Consider the following 19,950-nt stretch of genomic DNA (forward strand, 5'->3'; position numbering starts at 1 on the left):
CCTGAAAAGATTTACCTGCAGCTAATTAACAGTCTTATTTCTAATTCGGCTGCTGATGAAGAACAAAAACTCTGGAGCCGAGCGGGCTCGTGTCGTTCATTACACGGCTCACTGAACACCAATGGCCATGTGATTCATTCTCGAGGGATGCCCCAGTCCTGGGCAGGTAACAGCTGACCATCGTATAAATCACATCTCAATTAATTAAATCTTGTTTTGAACCCGTAATGACTTTCATTCCCTTAAAAGCAAAGTAGACACCATGTCCGTGGATGGCAATTGAGTCAGCCCCTGAGTCAATGTTTCAGTCGTGGGTTCGTGTGCTCTGAGAGTTTGACAAAGAGACAGGTGGTTGTTAGCCATCCATTTACATTATCAGACAACTTTTTTTTTAAGGATGAAAAAAAATTTATAAAAATTACAGCTATATTCAAGCACAATATGAATCTGCTTCATACGCACTTTACAAGTTCTAATATTAAAATGACTGCACTTCTGTATATTAAAATTAGCTGTCTGTTGTCGAAAGTACACCAATTTGGTAAGTACAGGTGGGATTGAAATTGTTCATATAATAAATCACAAATATTATTGTTACGAGAGGATTAGAGATCCCAGCCGTATAGGAAGTAGGGCTGATACCTGCTGGTACATACATGTCATATTGAATTAATATGTCATCTTCTGGAGATATACACCTCATTAAAATTAAACTCAAAACATGTAGGTATAGGTGTCACCGTACTGCATTATATATCGCCGTCGACACGACCAGGGGTGACAGCCCGATCGTAAGTGCAGTGGCAATAAATTCGACTTCAATGCAATGGAGATTGAAATGAAATTGGAACTGCCTCACCTCTAGAGTCTGCGATCTCAGTCACAGTACACAAAATCTTTTGATTGGGAGGTAGGAGATGAATTTTAAAACCTTAATCCCCGACCATAAAATAAAGATGACAAAGATCCCCTTAAAATCTGCGTTTGGAAGTGTAACACCTTGTAGGAGACAGTTTATGAGGAGGGATTTATAACTGACTTAAAATGTCCTCGGGATCTCCACAGAACACAATGATGCTTTTACTTGTAAAACATTTTAAGATTGTTAAAAGTGATTCCCTGTAGAATCTTAAAGTTTTAATTACTCGGTTTTTACAAAAGGGCACTGCAGTAAAATAAAACAGAAAATTGACTTGTCCTCATGAATTGTACATGAGATTGCTCCAATGTTATTTTTTTTTAGATTTTAGGGGAAAGATTTTACTTGATAAAAAAAAAAAATCCTGCAAGGCACTCATCAGGTGTCAAAAAAAACCTCCATTAAGAGGAGAACAGTGATAGATATGTTGGTATTGTGTGGTATACATTAGCATGATTTTGGCAGATCAATACAAATGACACTGTGAAATTCAATTTTCTTTGTGTGTCACCTTTAAGAATGTGCAACAGCTTCTTCATGTACAGTATTTGTTTGACTAATGTTATTGAGAAACCGTCCCCCTTCTAAAGAAAAGCACCTCTTCTCATCCATTGCAAATGTCTGTGGCAACTGTACCGGTAAAATAATTTGAATTTTTTTTTATTTGGTTATATTAAAAGTGTTGTTAACTTGCCATGATTTATTAAACTTGGCAGGCGGTGGTAGCTTGCAAGGGGGAATAACTCTGTGGGCAAATTAATTTCATTTTTTTCTCTCTTCTTAACTTTTTAATAATGAAACAGATATTTAAATGTTCAAATTCAAAGCATAATTTTTTCTCATAGAGTACTTAACTGACAGTGTTATAGCCTCGACTAGATATTGAAAATTGAATTTCAGTCGAGGTGTACATAAATGGAAGGGAAATAGTATCGCTTAAGTTGTTTTGGCAGCCAGAGTGACTCATAGAACAGACCCAGTGTTACAGAGAGTTGCCTCTGTGGCTGGCTTTCCCATCAGAGACACATAAAAAGTGGAAGCAATCCATGGCCAATAGAGAAAGAAAATGGTACAATATTTCCTAATTGACACTATTGTTTTCCTCTTCTTATCAGCTGATCTTTGATTTGCAACTGACACGTACCCTTTCTAACTGTCAACATAACAAAGCCAGTTTTGCACCTCGTAATTGATTTCTAATGTTTTTTGTGCAAGGAAGTTGGCACCGAAAATATCATTGTAGCCAAAGAAAAAAAGCATAGAAAGCTCGGAGCATAGAAATGCATGCTATATCACTTGTTGATCAGCAAGATGGTTTCAATGGCAAAAACGCAATGGAGTCTGCACGGAGATATGTATTGGAGTTGCAAAGGTCGACAAAAAAGCATTACTTTGTCCCTGTGAAGCAAGTTGTTAGCAAACTGAGAATAATGACTTTTTCCTCAAAAGCCTTGTGTATCGTCTTGAGAGGTGAAATGTTGATTTATTAAAATTGATACTTAGTCATTAAGTGTTTGTATTGAACCTATTAACATCAGTCGATAAAATAAAATTGCATGTTTGTTTGTTCTGGAATTGTCTTTATCTCCCAAAAAACTTGCTTAAAAAATTTTACAGAAAAATAAAAAAAAATATGGGTTTGAACTAATATATATTCGATGAGGGAGGTGAGGAATGGAGCAAATATTTCTCCGGTATGGACACTGACTGAGAAAGGTCTAGGTGATGCTAATTTGATGTAATGTCAGTGACAGGGAGAATTATTTGTTTATTGTTAGTGGTGATCTTCTTTGACAAGTGGCCTCTCGATACCTCATAAACCTGTTGTGCTGATGCATCTCTCATCAACCATCCATACTGAGTCCAAGGGGTGCTGAAAGGGTGCATGAACTTTACACTCAGTATTTATATCAATACAGCACCAATATAATATAGATTTTGGAGACAATGATACAAAAGAGTCAAATAGATTAGTGGTAGAACGATTCATGGTTTGTTCAAATTGCAATTGTAGATTGTCATGCAAGCAGATGTGACATGATTTGGTAAATAGGGAGTCGAGACTGACTATTTAGCTATTTAGCAGGATGCTGGGCTGCCGCATTTTTGTACAGCCATAAGATGTCAAACCACCTAGAGTGAATCTTTTAGTGAGAACAGACACAACACCAGTAAGCACTGTGCCAGGAGAAGGTCAAAATGTGCTGTTGTTGTCTGATCTAATTTGTTAGCACATCAAGTCAAGATCGTGCTGGACAGCACAGTACATGAATATTCACAACTTAAATGTTTTTTTGTAAATTGTCATATGAGATGTAAAGATGTAAAAATTCCTCAATGCAAATAAATTTGATCTTGTAATGAACTTTATTGATAAACTGGCAATATGGCTTCATTGGCAGCTTTTAATCATTTCATTTCTCTCCCCTATTTTGAAATCCCTACATTATAATGATAGTGATGGTGTATTGATTTTGCATAGGTATTATAGAGTAACTGATATAAGTGGTTTTTCATTTTTGTATAATCTCCCACTTGAATTACTCCTGGCTTCTGTCTGGGTCAGGAAATTCATCAATAGTAACAATGATAGATTTTTTTGTCTGTAATTCTTTTCATTTGTTTGATTTTAAATAGGATTACATTGTTTGCTTATTTTCAATGACATATTGGTGTAATTTTGTGGAGGCTGCTTGTTTTCTATTTAATTCATGAAACCATAGACGTGGTCCATTCCAGTGAGAACATCCAGCCTCGCTGCCAGTGTGGACAGTTTGAGTGAATCTGTACTCAGTCTTTCTCCCAATAATCAACAAGTTGGCCTTGTGTGGATAACTTTGCCATTTGTCATAAATACAGCTTTGATGGGACATATTATTGACGACTACTTGTGTAAATAAGATCCTGTGTTTGCCAAGATCCTTGTCACAGAATGTCTGAATAAAATCATCTTTGGCAGGAACTCTTCAACTTCAGAGGCAAAAAAAAAATGTATGCCACAGCTTCACAGGCTGTTTGAAGTTTTTAGATTTACAAGACAATAGCGGAGGAGAAGAGGCCATAAATGTCTCGGGCCTGAACTATGTGGCAAAACTAGACAAAGAGAGAAGTGGGTTTTTATACAAATTTCCTCCACACACAAGTATCGGCAAATTCCTGGTCACTGATATATGGATTGGAAATTAATTCTGTGTATGTAGCACATAAACTGTTGGCCATAAAGCACTAATGGGAGTTTTTAAGTTGATTAGGCATATTGAAAGTTTGAAGCCAGTAGGTAATAATGTAGTAGCCTCCTGGGATGCTGTTTGCCATACAACCGGAGAGATGCTGAACTGATTACTACTGATTAAGCACCTCGGAAACCCAGAGCATGTGTAGTCAGATATAGATATTATATTTCTGTACAACCCTCATTGATCACTTCTGCATGCAGTGAACACAGATTGATGACATTGTTTTGTCAGGGATTTTTTACTACTCCAAAAAAACAAAAAGTTAAGTTATCTCTAACTCTGGATTGTTAGGTGAATTTTGATTGGGATTTTACATTGACTGTTACCTGAACTGCGTTTTCTGGACTGGATTTTGGAATTGATGGGCTCCAGAAGGTTCCTTCTGTCACTTTTTCTGGAGTGATTTTCTTTCTTCAGAATGCTAATTTGACAAGGGATGTGTGCATATTTTGGGGGTAAAACTTTGAGTTATTGCACGACACACTTTGTATTGACTGCTGTTGGTTGAGTGACAGTTGGCATGCTGTAAGCTTCAGGAAGCAGAGAAAAGTCTTGGCATTAACTGTGATTCTGATATGTAAATTAATAGTTTACAGGATTAACTTTGGCCTCTGGAATTCAAATGTGAATTAAAAAAAATCATGAATTCACCAAAAATCAAAGACAGGTAGGTCTTTAGTTTACATTGACCTTAACATTCCTGCAAACCAATATATTAATTTTATCATAAATATCATTTGAGTTCCTGATGCAATTGATGATATCAGATGCACTGGTCATAGAACTGACCCAGCATCTGTTTTTGCCAATAATTGAGGTCATGTATGGTCTCCAGGCATATTAATTTTATTAATGTTTCAAATGGGAATAGAACATTGATGATTTATTGGTGCGGCAATCAATATTAGTTACTCATAAATTAGAAAGCTCTTAAATTGAGTGTAGCTACCATTATTGAAGGGTAATCAATTTACAAGGAAAAGGTTTCCTTATTTCTTTAGGGCATTTTTGGATTTCAGATATGGATACCATATCAGTACTAATGACATATTAAACCTGACATTTCTTTTGATACAATACTAAGATGGCATTGAAAATTAAGACTCAATTTCCCTCATTTTACCAATTTATTGTATTATTTGTTTAAATGGCATGTAAATATTTTAAAGATCATATTGTCATTTATCCTCCTACATATGTATGTAAAACCCATTATGCAACCAGAATCGAAAACCTAATTAGGCTTTTAAGAGTTTTTCTTTCCTTAAATGATATACTAAAGGATCTCTGTGATACAATCTAAAGAAAGGGAAATTCGGAACATTAGGGCTTAGCGAACATGGATATTAATTCTCCTCGACTCGGTTTTCAGTCAGATTATTAATGCAGTACGCCAGTGCATACCATGTACGGATTGAAATATTGGTGAATATTTGCATGTGCAAATACCTCGTGATGGATGATAACCGAGAGAAAGTGATGAATGTGGCCAGGACAAACATCATTTCCTGATAATTGCCCTCTAATCATCGAAACCCATCATTTCACATTTCTTTGTACTGAAAGAACTTACAAAACATCACAGTATCAGCATTATCCTAGGCAAAGAATACATATGTATGGTTTTTTCCTCCCTTGTCATCTCCAAGACATCATCTCGCTAACAAGAGAGAGACTTGTTACATAAATCATTTCATGATCTCAGAGATTATCATTGGAAAGAATATATATTGTGAAATGGGCTTTTTGTCAGAGAAAACTAAAAGAAATTGATAAGTTGGGTTTCTTTTTTTTGGTTGTCTTTATTACTAATATTTTGGGGGTTTTTTTGCATTTGAATGAATCATTTTGATATTAGAAAAATAAGATCAGTTCATTTCTGGTACAGTTTGACCATTTAAAGTTTGCCAAAATCTCTACAGAACAGTGAACAGATGATACTAATTATAATTCATCTGATCCCTGAAAATTCCTATGCTGTTTCCTTCAATATTGCAATAAAAAGTTGTTCCTTGGTCTTTGAAGGAAACTAACAAATTATGTAAACTTTTGATTAGAAGGAACTTTATTTCTTCTAGATATTAATCTGTCAATTTTTCAGGAATTTCCTGCTGAGTAAACATATGTATCAAGAATGTCGAAATGTCTTGAATAAAACATTTATCACTCTATCTGGGTAGGTTTAAAGTTTGGTTGCAGCATTGAAGTTTTTCTAGAAGTTTGTGAATGAAAGCTTTGAGCTGCAGATTTTAATCCACAGCCTTATACCAGGTCTCATGTATACTGCTTTCTCTGACAATTTTCACTGCCTTATAGAAGTGAGCCCAAAATACAGTAACTGTTAGTGTTGAATATATTTTGGGGGATATTTTTATTTCGAAACAACCACTGGTATTGTGCAGATATCACTTTTAGTGTTTTTAAAGTTAATATATAGAAATGTTTGTTTTTCAGGGCAGCACAAAAACTTGGAAAGAAGAAAAAGAGGCACCAGCAACAGGAGCCCGACCTACCACTGTACCCCACCAAATACAACGAGGTCATCAAGAACACCCCACCACCCGCCCCACCATGTCTCTTGAGGGCCGCCGGGCGACTCCAACAGCCAGGAATAGGAAAGGTAATGTACCAGTAGTGTTTATTTTTGAGGGTTCGCTGTAGAAAAGAACGAGGGAAAAAACAGAAAGTCCAAATTGAAATGGCGGAAACCTTTTTTTTTAAGTGCTTAGCAAAGCTTTATTCTTTGGGCCTGTGTCAAAGTGGCCAGAGCAGGTTTCTGAAATTTGTAGATGAACATGATTAAGTTGTGCAGTTTTCATCAGGGAAGAAGATGGTTAATATCATGGGATCTCAGGTTCATCATAAAACTGCCAGAGCTGTCCGGGGTTGTTGTGACCCCTAAATGGTCCAGCACCCAGGGGGGATGATAGATGGGGACTCTTCACACATGGAATACCTATCTCTCCATAAACATGTCGGTCTTATCAGCAGTGATGGATTAGACTCTAACTGTATTTACAATTTTTGAAAACATAACTGTACCTGTTGTGCCATCTCTCAGTGCCCAGAATGTGTGCCAGTCTATGAGAAAGATTATTATGTTCTCTCCTGGAGAGAAGGCTTCGTGGTCAAGCATATCCATCTATCAAGCAACTGACAGAAAGCAGTGTTTTACTGTCGAAAAAAAGTTCAGAAGGCCCCCTAATACCTGTGAGGTTTGGAAATGGTCAAACAGTGTAAAATAAATTAAAGCAGTAGGTTCGAATTTGTCTTGACAAACTCCAGGGTTGTTTTGCAAAGCGGCAACATTGCTACATATGTCGGTACAGGGTCAGCCGTGCCAAGGATGTGTAAAGAGGCTCTTTATAGGTGTACAGCTCATTAGCTAAACAGACAGAGAGTAGCCTGTACCTTTAGCTGATGACCATTATCTGTAGCTGTAGAAATGAGGTGTCAGGGGTTAAGAGTTGATGAGAAGCAATCAATCTCTGGCATAGTAAACCAAACATTGGGGGAGTAAGTTACATAGCAGTGGTGTCAGAAAACTGTCTTTTGCCCATAGCACTGTTTTCTAAGGATAAGCAGCATTTTTTAACGAGTTTGTGCCAATGTGTCCATTATTTTATCTATGATAACAACACAATGTCCCAGAAAAAGAAGTTCTCACAAAGATTGAAAAAGATATTGGGGAGATTATCATTTCACTTCTAGAAAGTAAAGGGTGTGCCATTTCATGAATGAAAATTTTTGAGATGGTTTCATGGGTGGGAATATCTCATCAGTGAATTTACTCACAACAAAAATTGGCCTCATAAAAGCTCTTGAGTTTTACAGGGTCCAGCTATGTAAACAAATATTGAATGTTTTCAGCCGTCCCTCTTTGATTCTTGAAGGTGGTCAAGTAACAGGGATAGGCTGGTGTTGCTCTGTGAGAATCTATCAAACTCTTATCCGGCAGGGCAAGATGATAATCCCCAATTATCCTTCTGTGTGACCTTGATTGAAGTGCGGGGATCATCAATTAAAGTTGTAACAGATTCTGATCTGTGGTCAATCTGTAGGTAACTAGAAGTGTATTGTGGGGATTATGATAAGATGACCCAGGTCTTGCTGTGTAAAACCTGGTACCATGGGAGCTGAGCTAGAAAGGCGTATTAATCACTGATGTCCCTAATGCTGTTTAACTCAATGCCCCATTATACTATGAAATAAAGAAGATCTTGCCTAGTATATATATTGTGAATATTGGGATTTTCTTGATGCTGTGTTTATTAGGTTGTCATGATATATCAGAAGTCTGATATCAATGCATGTAGTGTTTTGTGTAGGTTATAGGGAAAGCTGTTGCTTTGGGAGGCTGGACAAAGTATTGGGGCAATGGTTGGTTACAAATGTGACTAGATTGGACATCTGTTCCTGAATGTATATCAGTCATGTTAACATGTAAATATACAGGTCTGAAAGAGATTGATAGGAAAACAGTGATTGATAGAACTTGTGCTGGTCTGAACTTTTATGTTGAAGCACACCATGTCAAAAGGTTAAATCTTTATGATGCGCATAGAGTCATGTTTATGTTTCTCTCTCTCTTCTCCTCTCTCACTCTCTCTCTCTCTCTCAGCATGGAGGCAGGGGTAATAGGTTTATATTGCACACACAAAAAATATTCAATGTCCATGCAACCAACTGCATTGTTCCAATCCCAGAACACATAGAGAACATGCCTCAGTGTTTCAGAAATGTAATTTTTCTCTCTCCATATCTTGAGTATGTTATATAATGATATTAAGTTGAATCTCCCTGTGAAAACGGTTTTCAGATAATCTGAAAAAAGATTAAATCTAGATCTTATCAGGAAGACATTAAATTTTCACTGTTTAAAGAATGCTCTTGATAAGCATGTTTTTGATGCTATCGACAGTTAGGGACAATAACACACAGGAAATAGGGGTCCTCAGATAGTCGCCCTTTGTGTAACATGCTCCTGCTCCCATATCCTGCATATGAATGGAAAAATCATGATTTGGGTCTCGGGGAAATAATCAGGCGAGATTAAACTTTGATGATACGTGATGAAAACTTCTGTATTTTAATTGGAAACATTTTTACGGGTAAAGAAACGGCTTTGAATTTGATGATAATTAATTTTTCTGCACTTGACGTGACTGTTGCAGTGTGCTGAGGATAACTTGTTGCCTGCTAATTGAAAGGGGCTCTGCTGTTTCCTGGTCAACTAATGAACAGTTCAGGTTCCTTTAATGTCGTATGAAGTAACCTGCTTGCATATTTGATTCCAACACAAAATCATTTCCAGAAATAATTAACACAGAAAAAAAAATCTATTTCAGTAAAAACTATTTGAAAAAAAGAATAAATGCTGGTACTGTCTGTTAAGTGGGTGGCTGAGGTATCAGAGGAGAGTTGGAGGTATATTGCTATCATAGGAAAATTGATCTGTCATCAGATGAAGTATACCTCTTTAACTTTAAACCTGATATGTGACTGTGGATCTGTTGTGGCAATCTATGATAACTTGAAAGGTCTATAGTGACCTGTCAACATGATATAGCAAGGAGCAAATCAATGGACAATGGCCTCCAAGGACTCTCGCTACTGTTTAGTGGAGTTGCCCCACTTCTGTATATCTTGGCAGGCAGTGGTCACTTAAACGTTAAACTAAGTGATACCCACTAATGGGGAAATTGATTTCAGGACTGTAAATTTAAACATTTGGATGTGGTAGAGCAGGCCTGAGCTGGAGCCAGAGAGCCTGGCTTGCATGGAGCATCAATACATAGGATGAATGGAACAGTGGCATACATTAGCAGATAGCCATCTCTCGAAGATTCCCCAAAATTAATTTTAAGGATAAATATTCATGCAGAAGAAAGATGGAGATAGTTTAATGGCCAATTTATGTCTACTTCTTGATGTTAGCCATGAGTAACCACTGATGCCAGAATTGATAGGTTTATTAAACTTTATGAAAAATTCAGCGATGATCTGAATTAAATACTAAGATGGACACAAAGATAAGGCTTTAAATATAGAACAAATTCACAATGGCCTTATCACCCACCGGAAATATTAAGAGTGATTTATGCATGTTTGGGGACAAAAAAATCTTTATTAATGAAGTCCAATTAAAACTCCAATGAGCTCTGATTAGCTCTCTGCATCAATAAATGATGTAAAAGCAGATATTGTAGAATTGTCTCAGAGGCATTACTTTGTTAACATGTGGTTGCCAAACAATAAAATATGGCTCTCTATTAATTGCTAAAGGAAAATGTTCTCTGAAAATAGTTATTTTTGTAGAACGTTTGCGCTATACATAAAAAAAAACTAGGCTAGTAATGAATATGAACAAAACATATGCCTCAAAAATGTGCCAAAAAATGAAAAGTTATTAGAAACTCAGGAGGTGCAATTTTATGGTCAGCTGACCAGACGTGGTTCTTGATGGCCATTAAGTTTGTTTGTGGTTTGTTGGTTTGAAAAATATTTGTGATGATTTTTTTTTTTGCCACCACTTGCAAAAAATAAAAACTATGGATTCGTGTAAATTTATTTTATGTTATAAGACCTAACAACACCCACCTTCATCCTCTACCAAACTAGATTCTAGCTTTATTAACAGCTGAAGAAATTTTGTAGCTGTCGACATCCCTGCTAATGTTTGCATTTAGATTTTGGTCCTATTTCTTTGCTGTATTAGAGAGCATGAAATCTAATCATCTTCTAATTCAGCATTATTCAACAGGTTCTACTTGCAATAAAAAAAAGACTCGGTGGCTTAATGAAGTCCATTTACACTAGGTGCTTGATTTACCAAGCGTCTAGGGTTCAGGGTGAACCAAAGTTTTTCTTTATTCCTGTGGAGGAAAAGAAATCTGATTTGATGGAAATTACTCGCAGAAGAGACTTGTATAGCGGATTAAAGTCTTGTACTCATGCAACTCTTCTCCTCAGCTGAGAGAACTGTTACAGTATTATAAATGCAAGTTCCGAGAGATGTGGCAAAGCATGGTTTTATGATCTTCATGTACATGATCTGATATCATTTTCAGATGGCTGCCATTTTATTATGTTGTTTGTGAATATATCGCAATTTTTTCATGAGGAAAAGAGGGTGGGGATATTGAGTAACATTTCACCAATTTGTGCAAGACAATTACATATGAAACATGATTTCAGTTAATCTGTTGGAATAAAGAATTTTTTTATTCAGTTGAAGTGCATTGAGACACTTGCAGGTGTTCATTTTAAACTCATCAGCTGACTAGTTTCTGGGACCATTGTCAAAGCACTTGAAATATTAATAAATCAAATGACAGAGCTATCAATATAATGATAGATTGATGAATTAAATAGCACTTGATGCATGATTTGGCTTATCATATTAATATCCTAATTCTTATGTAATTTTTCATTTCTTCATTATAATGTAATCAATAAATCAAATGGCGTTCCAAGGAAACTCTCAAGTTGATTGGTATTGATACAGGTGTATATTATTCATATTCATCTATTTTTTTTTATGTCATTGTAATGTTGAAAAAGCATTTAGGAACCTTCGTTTAAGAATAAGTTGTTTAGTTTACAACTTATACATGCATGTCAAAGTTCAACAATTGCAGTTAATAATCTAAAATGACCTTAATTTTTCCAGGTCAAGGTCATGTTGAAGATCTGTACTGAAGGCTCACACTCGGAGCAAGCACAGTCCTGTTTATCAATTGACCCACGAAAGAAACAGGTCACTGTGTTTGACCCTTCAACTGTAGGGGTCACCCTTTCCTCCCACCGTAGGGCGACACCTGTGGCTCCCAAGATGTTTGCCTTTGATGCAGTGTTTTCACCTGATGACTCTCAGGTAAATTGAAGCAGGTGTTTTCATGCATTCGTTGAAGTTATTAATTGGTGCTTAGAAAAAAAGTCTTTAGTATCAACTAGATGATAATATAAAATGCTGTATAATGTATCAAAATCATGACTTTTTATGTAATGATTTATAGATATTGATTGTCACAAGCAATTTTAGGTATCAAAAAATGGTTTCTTGCCATTTTGCAACTTCAGTAAGAGGAATGGAGATAGAAAATTGCCTTTCTATGTCTGTCTTTGTAATGCAAATTTCCTAATTTCAGACTGAGATTTGCTCCAGCAGCTTGACAGAAATTATCCAAGGTGTTGTCAATGGAGCTGATGGCTGCCTTTTCTCCTATGGATATTCTAGACAAGGTTTGTGTGCATTACAAAGAACATTTTCTACAGAACTGAGGAGTTCTTGTGGCATTTGACTCATGGGGCCTGCTGCCTCCCCATCGCAACTGTTTGCACTACAGGTTGAAGTCACATGTCATTATACTTAGATCATTAATGATGTTTTCTTCAGTTCATCTGAGATTTATTAATTCCCAAATAGTTTTTCATCAGCATAAGCCCCATAATGTGCATTTTTCGGGAGATAATTAAACTGGTGTGCAGTAGATACATCTGTTCCAAATGATAGCTTTTATTAAATGTGGTGAAGATGTGTACATACAAAATAGCTTACAAATTTATGTGATACAGATAAAATGACTAATGTTTGAGGAAGACCCATTTTGCTTGTGTATTCTCCAGCAGAATCTAGGGGAGAAAATTTGGTGTATAATGTATCCTTGAGTGTACACACTTATTTTTTTTATTAGATGGGTTTTAGCAGTCTGTGGAACAGATCCTTTAATTAACTTGGGGGAGCTCCTCCATGTTCACCGTTTACTATAACAGAAACAACATTTTAAAGGTTGCCATGAACATACCAGCTGAATAGTTTGTTAATTGTTGACACGAGATTTACCTCCCCTTGCCACTAGGGGGCCTCCTGGATCTTGTCTCTCTGACAGTCCGGGATCTTCCTAGAGTGAGAGCACACAGTTCTGACTCATGTTTCTTGTGTGCCAATTATATTGGAGAGGCTAAAGGGATTTGCTATCTTGTCCCTTTGTTTTTTGTATCTGTTTGTTGTCGTTTAAAAATGCATTATGCCCAAAACCACCTAGATCTTTCACAACCACAACAAACTGAATGCTGAGATGAGCAGGGAGAGATTATGTTCTCCAAAATGTCAGAGCTGTTTGGGATACTGTATGATTAAAGGATTTGAGTGGTTTAATTTTTGTCCACAAATTATTAATCAAAAGAACTAGAAATGTTTCTAATTGAGCATGTTTGTTGAATATTTTAAGCGAAGCTTAGTTATTTGGAATGATAACTTGGGTTCAGCATTCCCAGAGATCCATGCAGTGTCCCCCCACTAGTTGGAGTGACTCAAACTAAGGCTGAAAGAAATGTGCCAAAATTTAATTAGTAGCCAGCAATACAGACCAAGCTAGTGGGCTCTCAATCAAATAAAAAACATGCAAATATCAGTTGCTTCCTAACTAGATTCCATTCAAGTCTATTATCATATTTGGAGAAAGTTTTTCATTCATCAATTAAATTGATTTCGATTGGAAGAGAGAGAGAATGGTCCTCGCTTCCTTGAATAAAGAAATTGTCATCTGACCAGTATCTAAATCTGCCAATTATTATGCTTATTGAATTGAATCTATGGAGAGTAATTATTTCTGATGATGATATGTTTGATGTTAATGGGATGAATTAGGGAGATGGAAGCTGGTGTGAAGTGAAAAGAAATCCTTTCTCTTGTCAGTGCTGGAATGTGGAAGGCATCAGTAATAAAGAGCAGAATATATTGAATTCAAAAGTGAAGTTGCTCTCTCATCACTACAATCCATTTCATAAGTCATAAAATCTCAGATATATTGATTTCAAGACTGGGAAAAGAATACTCTTGCTAAGACAATTAAAATATTTTATTGCAGCCATTAAAGAAACATTTGAAGCAGTATAATTTTACGCAAAACTCTTTTTCAATCCTGGACCTCGCTTTCTCTCATAAAAGAAAGATAATTTAGGAAAAGAGTACATCTTTACTTTCAATAATACATACATGTTCTTAAAAAGTTTACACATTTTAGGGAATGGCTTAGATTGTATTTGATTTAGTGCATTTTAGTTGTACTGATTTACATACATGTATGCACATATGTTCTTGACATTTAGCAAGGACTTTAGCTTTAGCCAAAGCTTCTTTCTGCTAAAACCCTTATATAGAGTACACAACCAAATGTAATCTGTTTGCAGCAGACTTGTGATAATTGCAGAAATTTAAAAAAAAAAAAAAAGTTTTGTGTAATTTATGAATTTTCTTATTTACACAGGTAAATCGTATACCATGATGGGGAATGATGTGTCCGCCCAGTCCCTGGGGATCATGCCTTGTGCCATCGCCTGGTTGTTTCGCCTCATTGATGAACAGAAGGAAAAGACGGGAGCCAGATTCTCTGTCAGAGTTTCAGCAGTGGAAGTATCAGGAAAGAACGAACAGTTGAAAGATCTACTGGCTGATGTGGCAAAATGTAAGGGCACCCTTTTAATAACTTGCTTCTGTCATCTTTTTCTTGCAAACAAAAAGATGCCATTGGGTGAATTACAAGCATTTTGGTTAAATTTCTCTATATAATGTTGTTACAGGTTCCCCAAAGTTTTCATTTTCTGTGTAGCACTTTTTTTAAGACGTCAAAAACTTAAAACTATTTCGACAAGAAGGAAGTTGTTTACTTTTTTCCTAATCACATGTTGTTTTTGCAAGGCTGAATGTATGCTACGAGTTGCTAAGGTATTTTTTTTTTGAAAGGATTTATTGCATACCAAGGTGTGATTAGGTTGGTGCAACATTATTGGAAGTTTGTTTACATTGTATCAAATGATTGTTATGGCTTAGCCAGTAGTCTCTACCGGTGTTGTAAGATGTTCTCCAAATGATGATTTGATAAAACATCAATCAGACAAGCATGTGTGCTGCATGTGCAGCAGGAAAAAAAATGCTGTCAGAGGAAGCATTATGAAGAGCTTTGCTGGCATTAATGCATGTAATGATCTGCACCTGAAATTCATCTTTTGCTATGTTGGAGACTATATGCATTGTTGAAGCCAGTAATTGCATTACAATACAAACCTTTAGCAACTCCATTTCATTCCTGTTGTAGATGTCTGCATGACATCAGTGCTATGATTAGCGTTAATTATGCTGCTTTTATACATTTTATACAGGGAAAACATGCAACAGACTCTGAGGCAAAGGGGGAACGTTTGCTTAGATTTGCATACTTTGTTTGAAAATGAATGCTCCAAGTATAAAAAGGGGGAAATAATCTTGATGGGCATGTATTTCAAGAATTTATTGTAATAAATAACATGCTCATTAAAACATGGTGATTTTATTCTTCTGAAACAGTCAGACTTTTATTGATGCGTTTGTCTGGAAATAACAAAGAGACTTGATTAATTAATTTATAGATAGAAGAAAACTTCATTTCTCTCTCTCTCCATTTTTTTTTTTCAAGTGCTCAAGAAAAAATGTGGTTAAGCACTTAGCAATTTTGGCTTCCATAGGAAAAATGTTTATCATCATTTATTATCACAAGGTTTTAGCCATTTGATCATTTGTTTTAATTCAATTTCTTTTGTTTTACACTTCTCTTAAAGTTGCTTAGAATTACGCTTTCTTTATGCTCCACCAGAACGGAAAGACTTGGCTGTTACTTAGCTCTTTAGGATTTTAACCTGGTCCTCGGGTTCAATAACTCAATGTGAAAAAATGTTGATTTAATGAAACAACAACACTGGGAGGTATTTTTTGACTAATTGCCTCCCATTATTTGATTACCCAAGATGAGTTATATCTCGAGTGGAAATGTGTTGATTTTGACAGCTCTACCACACCTCACTATGTGGTGCCCTTGTTTTATTGCCAGTTACTACCCCTAAGAGGGGAGCTGGCTAAAGTCAAGAACCATTTGTAAATGCCTTTTTGATTAAAAGAGATTTTTTATGACCTCTGCATGACACTAGGAAAAAAAATCTGCTTTGTCCAATTCACTGCGTAGTTTTCTTATTTTTTAAAAGTTATATTATAATTTGATTACTGGTACATTATCAACAAGTGCACATTGGTTACTTAACAAGTTTTGAATGAAGATTTGTTCTGCACATTGGTAACGTTACAAATCGATTGAACATTTTTGTATTGTTTTGGTGCATACTATACTTAAGTTGGCATTTTTTATCAGCATTTTCCAGCCAATTTTGGGGGATACATATTATACTGAGTGCGTATTATACACAATACTTAAACAGTAATTCGAATTTTTTTCTGATATGTAGATACAGAAGCAGGAGTGGGAACAGCCCCTGGTGTCTATCTGAGGGAGGACCCTATTTGTGGGACACAATTGGAAAACCAGAGTGAACTGAGGGCCCCTACCGCAGACAGAGCGGCTTACTATCTGGATGCTGCCCTGGCTTCCAGAGCACAAGGTGAGGTTCAAATTACCGTATTAGTGTGTCATCTGTCACTTTCCTATATGTGTGAACAGATGTAGTAATGAGATAAGGAAGGGGATCCTGGTTTTAAAGAGCTGTAAAGAATGAATTTGATAGATAAATTTGTAAGCTTCATTGAACTCTGGCTAACAACATGAAATCACATCTTTGAAACGCAAAAACAGAAACTGTTACAAGTAAAGGAGCAGACAGTAATGTGACATGAAAGCCGGCTAACTCACCCCGAAAATTCTCCTGTTGGCAGAAAACATGTTTTTGGCCTTACTGAAATTGACAATGTATTTCACAAGAAAACATCTGGAAATTCTTTACTTTGGTTTTTAAGACTGGCCAACCATATCAAGGTGCAATCTTGTGCAAAAAATAATGAATACTTATAACAGAAGGGTAAACCAAGAGAAAAGTTCGGGATATAATCTACCGCAGTGACTTACGCACAGCAGTGTTGCTCTCTTCGCTCTGATCTAGCACTATTGTTTTGTATATTACCTAGGATTTATTAAATTAATGAACAGATGCCTGATTATTAAGTGCAGAAAGAACAATGAACTTTAGATTGCTTTCAAAGGAATATTCTAGGTCCTAAAATTTCCAATGATTTTGCAGATGATGAGGAGTTGAGGTCTTCACACATTGTATTCACCCTCCATGTGTATCAGTACAGGATAGAGAAAGCAAACCAAGCCGGACTTCCAGGAGGTAGGCTTACTTCTGAATGATGAAAAAAATTATTTTGAGAAATATGGAAATAGAAAAAATTAATATCTTTCAAATGAGCAATTTACTTGTTGATTCTTATTACATTTCTTAATTAAAGATGATTAATTAAAACAAAATTTTTTGATGTGCACATATTTTATGAATATAAGTAGTCAAGCTAATAACTTAAACATAGAACAAAATAAAGAAGTGGGAATAAGGAAGTCGTATATCACTGTTGCAACTTGCAAGAAGTGATCACTAGAGTTTCTAATCCGCCTGTCATCAAAAAAAGGCTCATGTAATGTTCTGTAGATTTTCTCTTGAATGCAAATTTGAGTTTCCCTGGTGAGACATCCTAAATCAAATTTTGTATGCTGCATGCCAATCACGGAATTCTTCCATCATCGCTAAATCCAATTTGAAAAACTTGATTCGACACCAATTCAACTGGTTGTGGGTTTTGAGTGTAGGCATTTCTTTCTTGGTGAAAGGAGCAACAAGTTGAGACACTTTTGCTTTAAACTGAATGCATTTGGGAATGATCATGAAGGAAAAAAGATATCAATTCTAGAAAGGCAGAATGTAGATGACAGATTTTGAATAAGGCAAATATGACCATAGTGCTTCTGGAAGCAGTTTGTTAATATGGTATTGAAGTCAGCTAGTTATTTATAATGCTTCTAGATACAGAAATGCCCAAAGTGAATGCAATCAATAATGTTAATCCAAAGTGTACACAGAAAGGTTGATAGTTTCTCAGCTTTGGAACAGCTCTTCTCAGATCAAGTAGACCTCACCCAGGACTAACATCAATTATCCCACTTCTCTGTTAGCCAAACTCTTCAATCAATCAAATTCAGAGAGCTGCGAAAAAGATAATTCAGTCTCTCTTCTGTTCATTTCTTCTGAAAAATAAATAATTACTGTATGCTATACTTCATGATTTTATCAAGAGTCTCTACTTTGCCAGAATGTTTTTCTTCAATTTTAACTCTACAAGTTCCACAAGTGTTTCTCTTAGATTCATTTTTTAATTCTCTGCACACGCGTACACATGGATAGGAATCGTCCATATGTGCATTATGCAACATCTATATACAAATTTTACTGTATTAAAACATAGATAACAAAATATATACTGGTTAAAGCAGAACAATTTAAAAGTTAACTTTCTTTTTGTAGTGGCAGGAGGTAGGAGTCGACTTCATCTGATTGACCTTGGCAGTTCCTCTAAGTCCAAAGACCCTGACAATGTGTCGCTTAGTCTCTCTGCATTGGGAAATGTCATCATGGCACTACTTAATGGCCAACGACATGTTCCTCACAGGTAAGCTAATAGCATAATTCTGTTTGATAAAAATATACCAACATTTACACAATAATTGCTTTTGCAAACATATTTTGGGATAAAAACTACACACATTTATAGTTATCGAAATGGTTTTACATTTGACATACTGACCCATTTAACATATTACTTCTAAGAGTCTATATTTCAGTCCAATTTTTTTTCTACTTTTCAAATACATGTATCAGAAGTTGTATCAATAATCACTGAAGCCCTACTGCTACAAGTTGATGAGTTGAATCTTAAATTGTTGTATAAAATGCCAGAAATATACTAGACCTCACAGAAATGATCAAGAACAGAGCTGGAAAGGCACACTTTAATACGTTTTGTCTGGATTATTAATTTATTTTGCTGAGGATATTCTTGATCCAGTTTCTTTTTATATTTTATTATTTTTTCTATAACGAAAATGATAATGATGCACATGTGTCAAATCTCTCTAATAATGTGTTTTTTCAGGCCATAAAATTAAACTCATTAGCTCTAATAAGCACAGTCCACAAATTGTGTAAAAATGATAAGATTCCGGATCTATGAAGCTTGACTTCGTAATTCTCTTCTCATTAGTGTGACTTTCATGTCATAATGCCCAGAAAAAAAATATCTTCGTAATGAATTCGTTTGTGGATTAAAAAGCTAGTTTTGACACGCTTCAAAATCTTTGGCCTCAACTTCAAATAATTATAGTGCAAGTTATATAGGAAGCAAATTAACAAGAAAAACCTTGGATAATGACAAACAGATTTTTACACTGAAGAGGGGCGAAATAGTGTTTATATATCTTGAACTTATTGGCAGATCTCCTATTTTCTAGAAGTGTTGCCAAGAGATACAATCTTTTATTAAGGTGTTATAAAGAGGATTGCAAATAAAACAGAGATGTAACTGAACATTTCCTGCTCCACGTATTATTACCTATTAATGACAGAAGAGCAAGCCTATCATTCAAGTACCTAGAGCTTGCTACTTGAGGTTGGAGATTTCATCAGCACCAAGTGCTGAATGGTAGCCCTTGACATTATGACACAAAATCGCTGGCTATTGGCTGGCTGATCCTGTAGCTATCTGCATACATTCTTTTGATGTGCCATAGTATTATGATTGAGATAAATTCATGCAATCTAGAATGAACAAATAGTTAATTACCGGTATATTCTGATCTACCCATGATGCAGGAATTTGTTTAATTAGTGGATAACATATCCTGCTTGCTTCCTAAGTGAGTTGAAGTTTCAAGACATACAGCTCGGAGCTTGTTCATTAAATGGTTAGATAAGGTGGTCGGG

General features: G+C 35.8%; 1 protein-coding gene across 6 annotated transcripts in view; it reads left to right on the forward strand.

Annotated features, from left to right (window-relative positions):
• Positions 1-19,950, forward strand: part of LOC105339571 (kinesin-like protein KIF26B) — an 85,688-nt gene that overhangs the window by 61,670 nt on the left and 4,068 nt on the right. For all 6 annotated transcript variants that reach the window (XM_034470643.2, XM_034470642.2, XM_034470640.2 and 3 more), the window contains 7 exons: positions 6,610-6,775; positions 11,828-12,031; positions 12,306-12,399; positions 14,427-14,624; positions 16,432-16,584; positions 17,218-17,310; positions 18,496-18,640. In XM_034470643.2, the coding sequence (XP_034326534.2) occupies positions 6,610-6,775; positions 11,828-12,031; positions 12,306-12,399; positions 14,427-14,624; positions 16,432-16,584; positions 17,218-17,310; positions 18,496-18,640 (1,053 nt within the window). The remainder of the gene's footprint in view (positions 1-6,609; positions 6,776-11,827; positions 12,032-12,305; positions 12,400-14,426; positions 14,625-16,431; positions 16,585-17,217; positions 17,311-18,495; positions 18,641-19,950) is intronic.

Source organism: Magallana gigas, chromosome 6 (genome assembly GCF_963853765.1).
Source record: "Magallana gigas chromosome 6, xbMagGiga1.1, whole genome shotgun sequence".
Taxonomy (NCBI): Eukaryota; Metazoa; Mollusca; class Bivalvia; order Ostreida; family Ostreidae; genus Magallana; species Magallana gigas.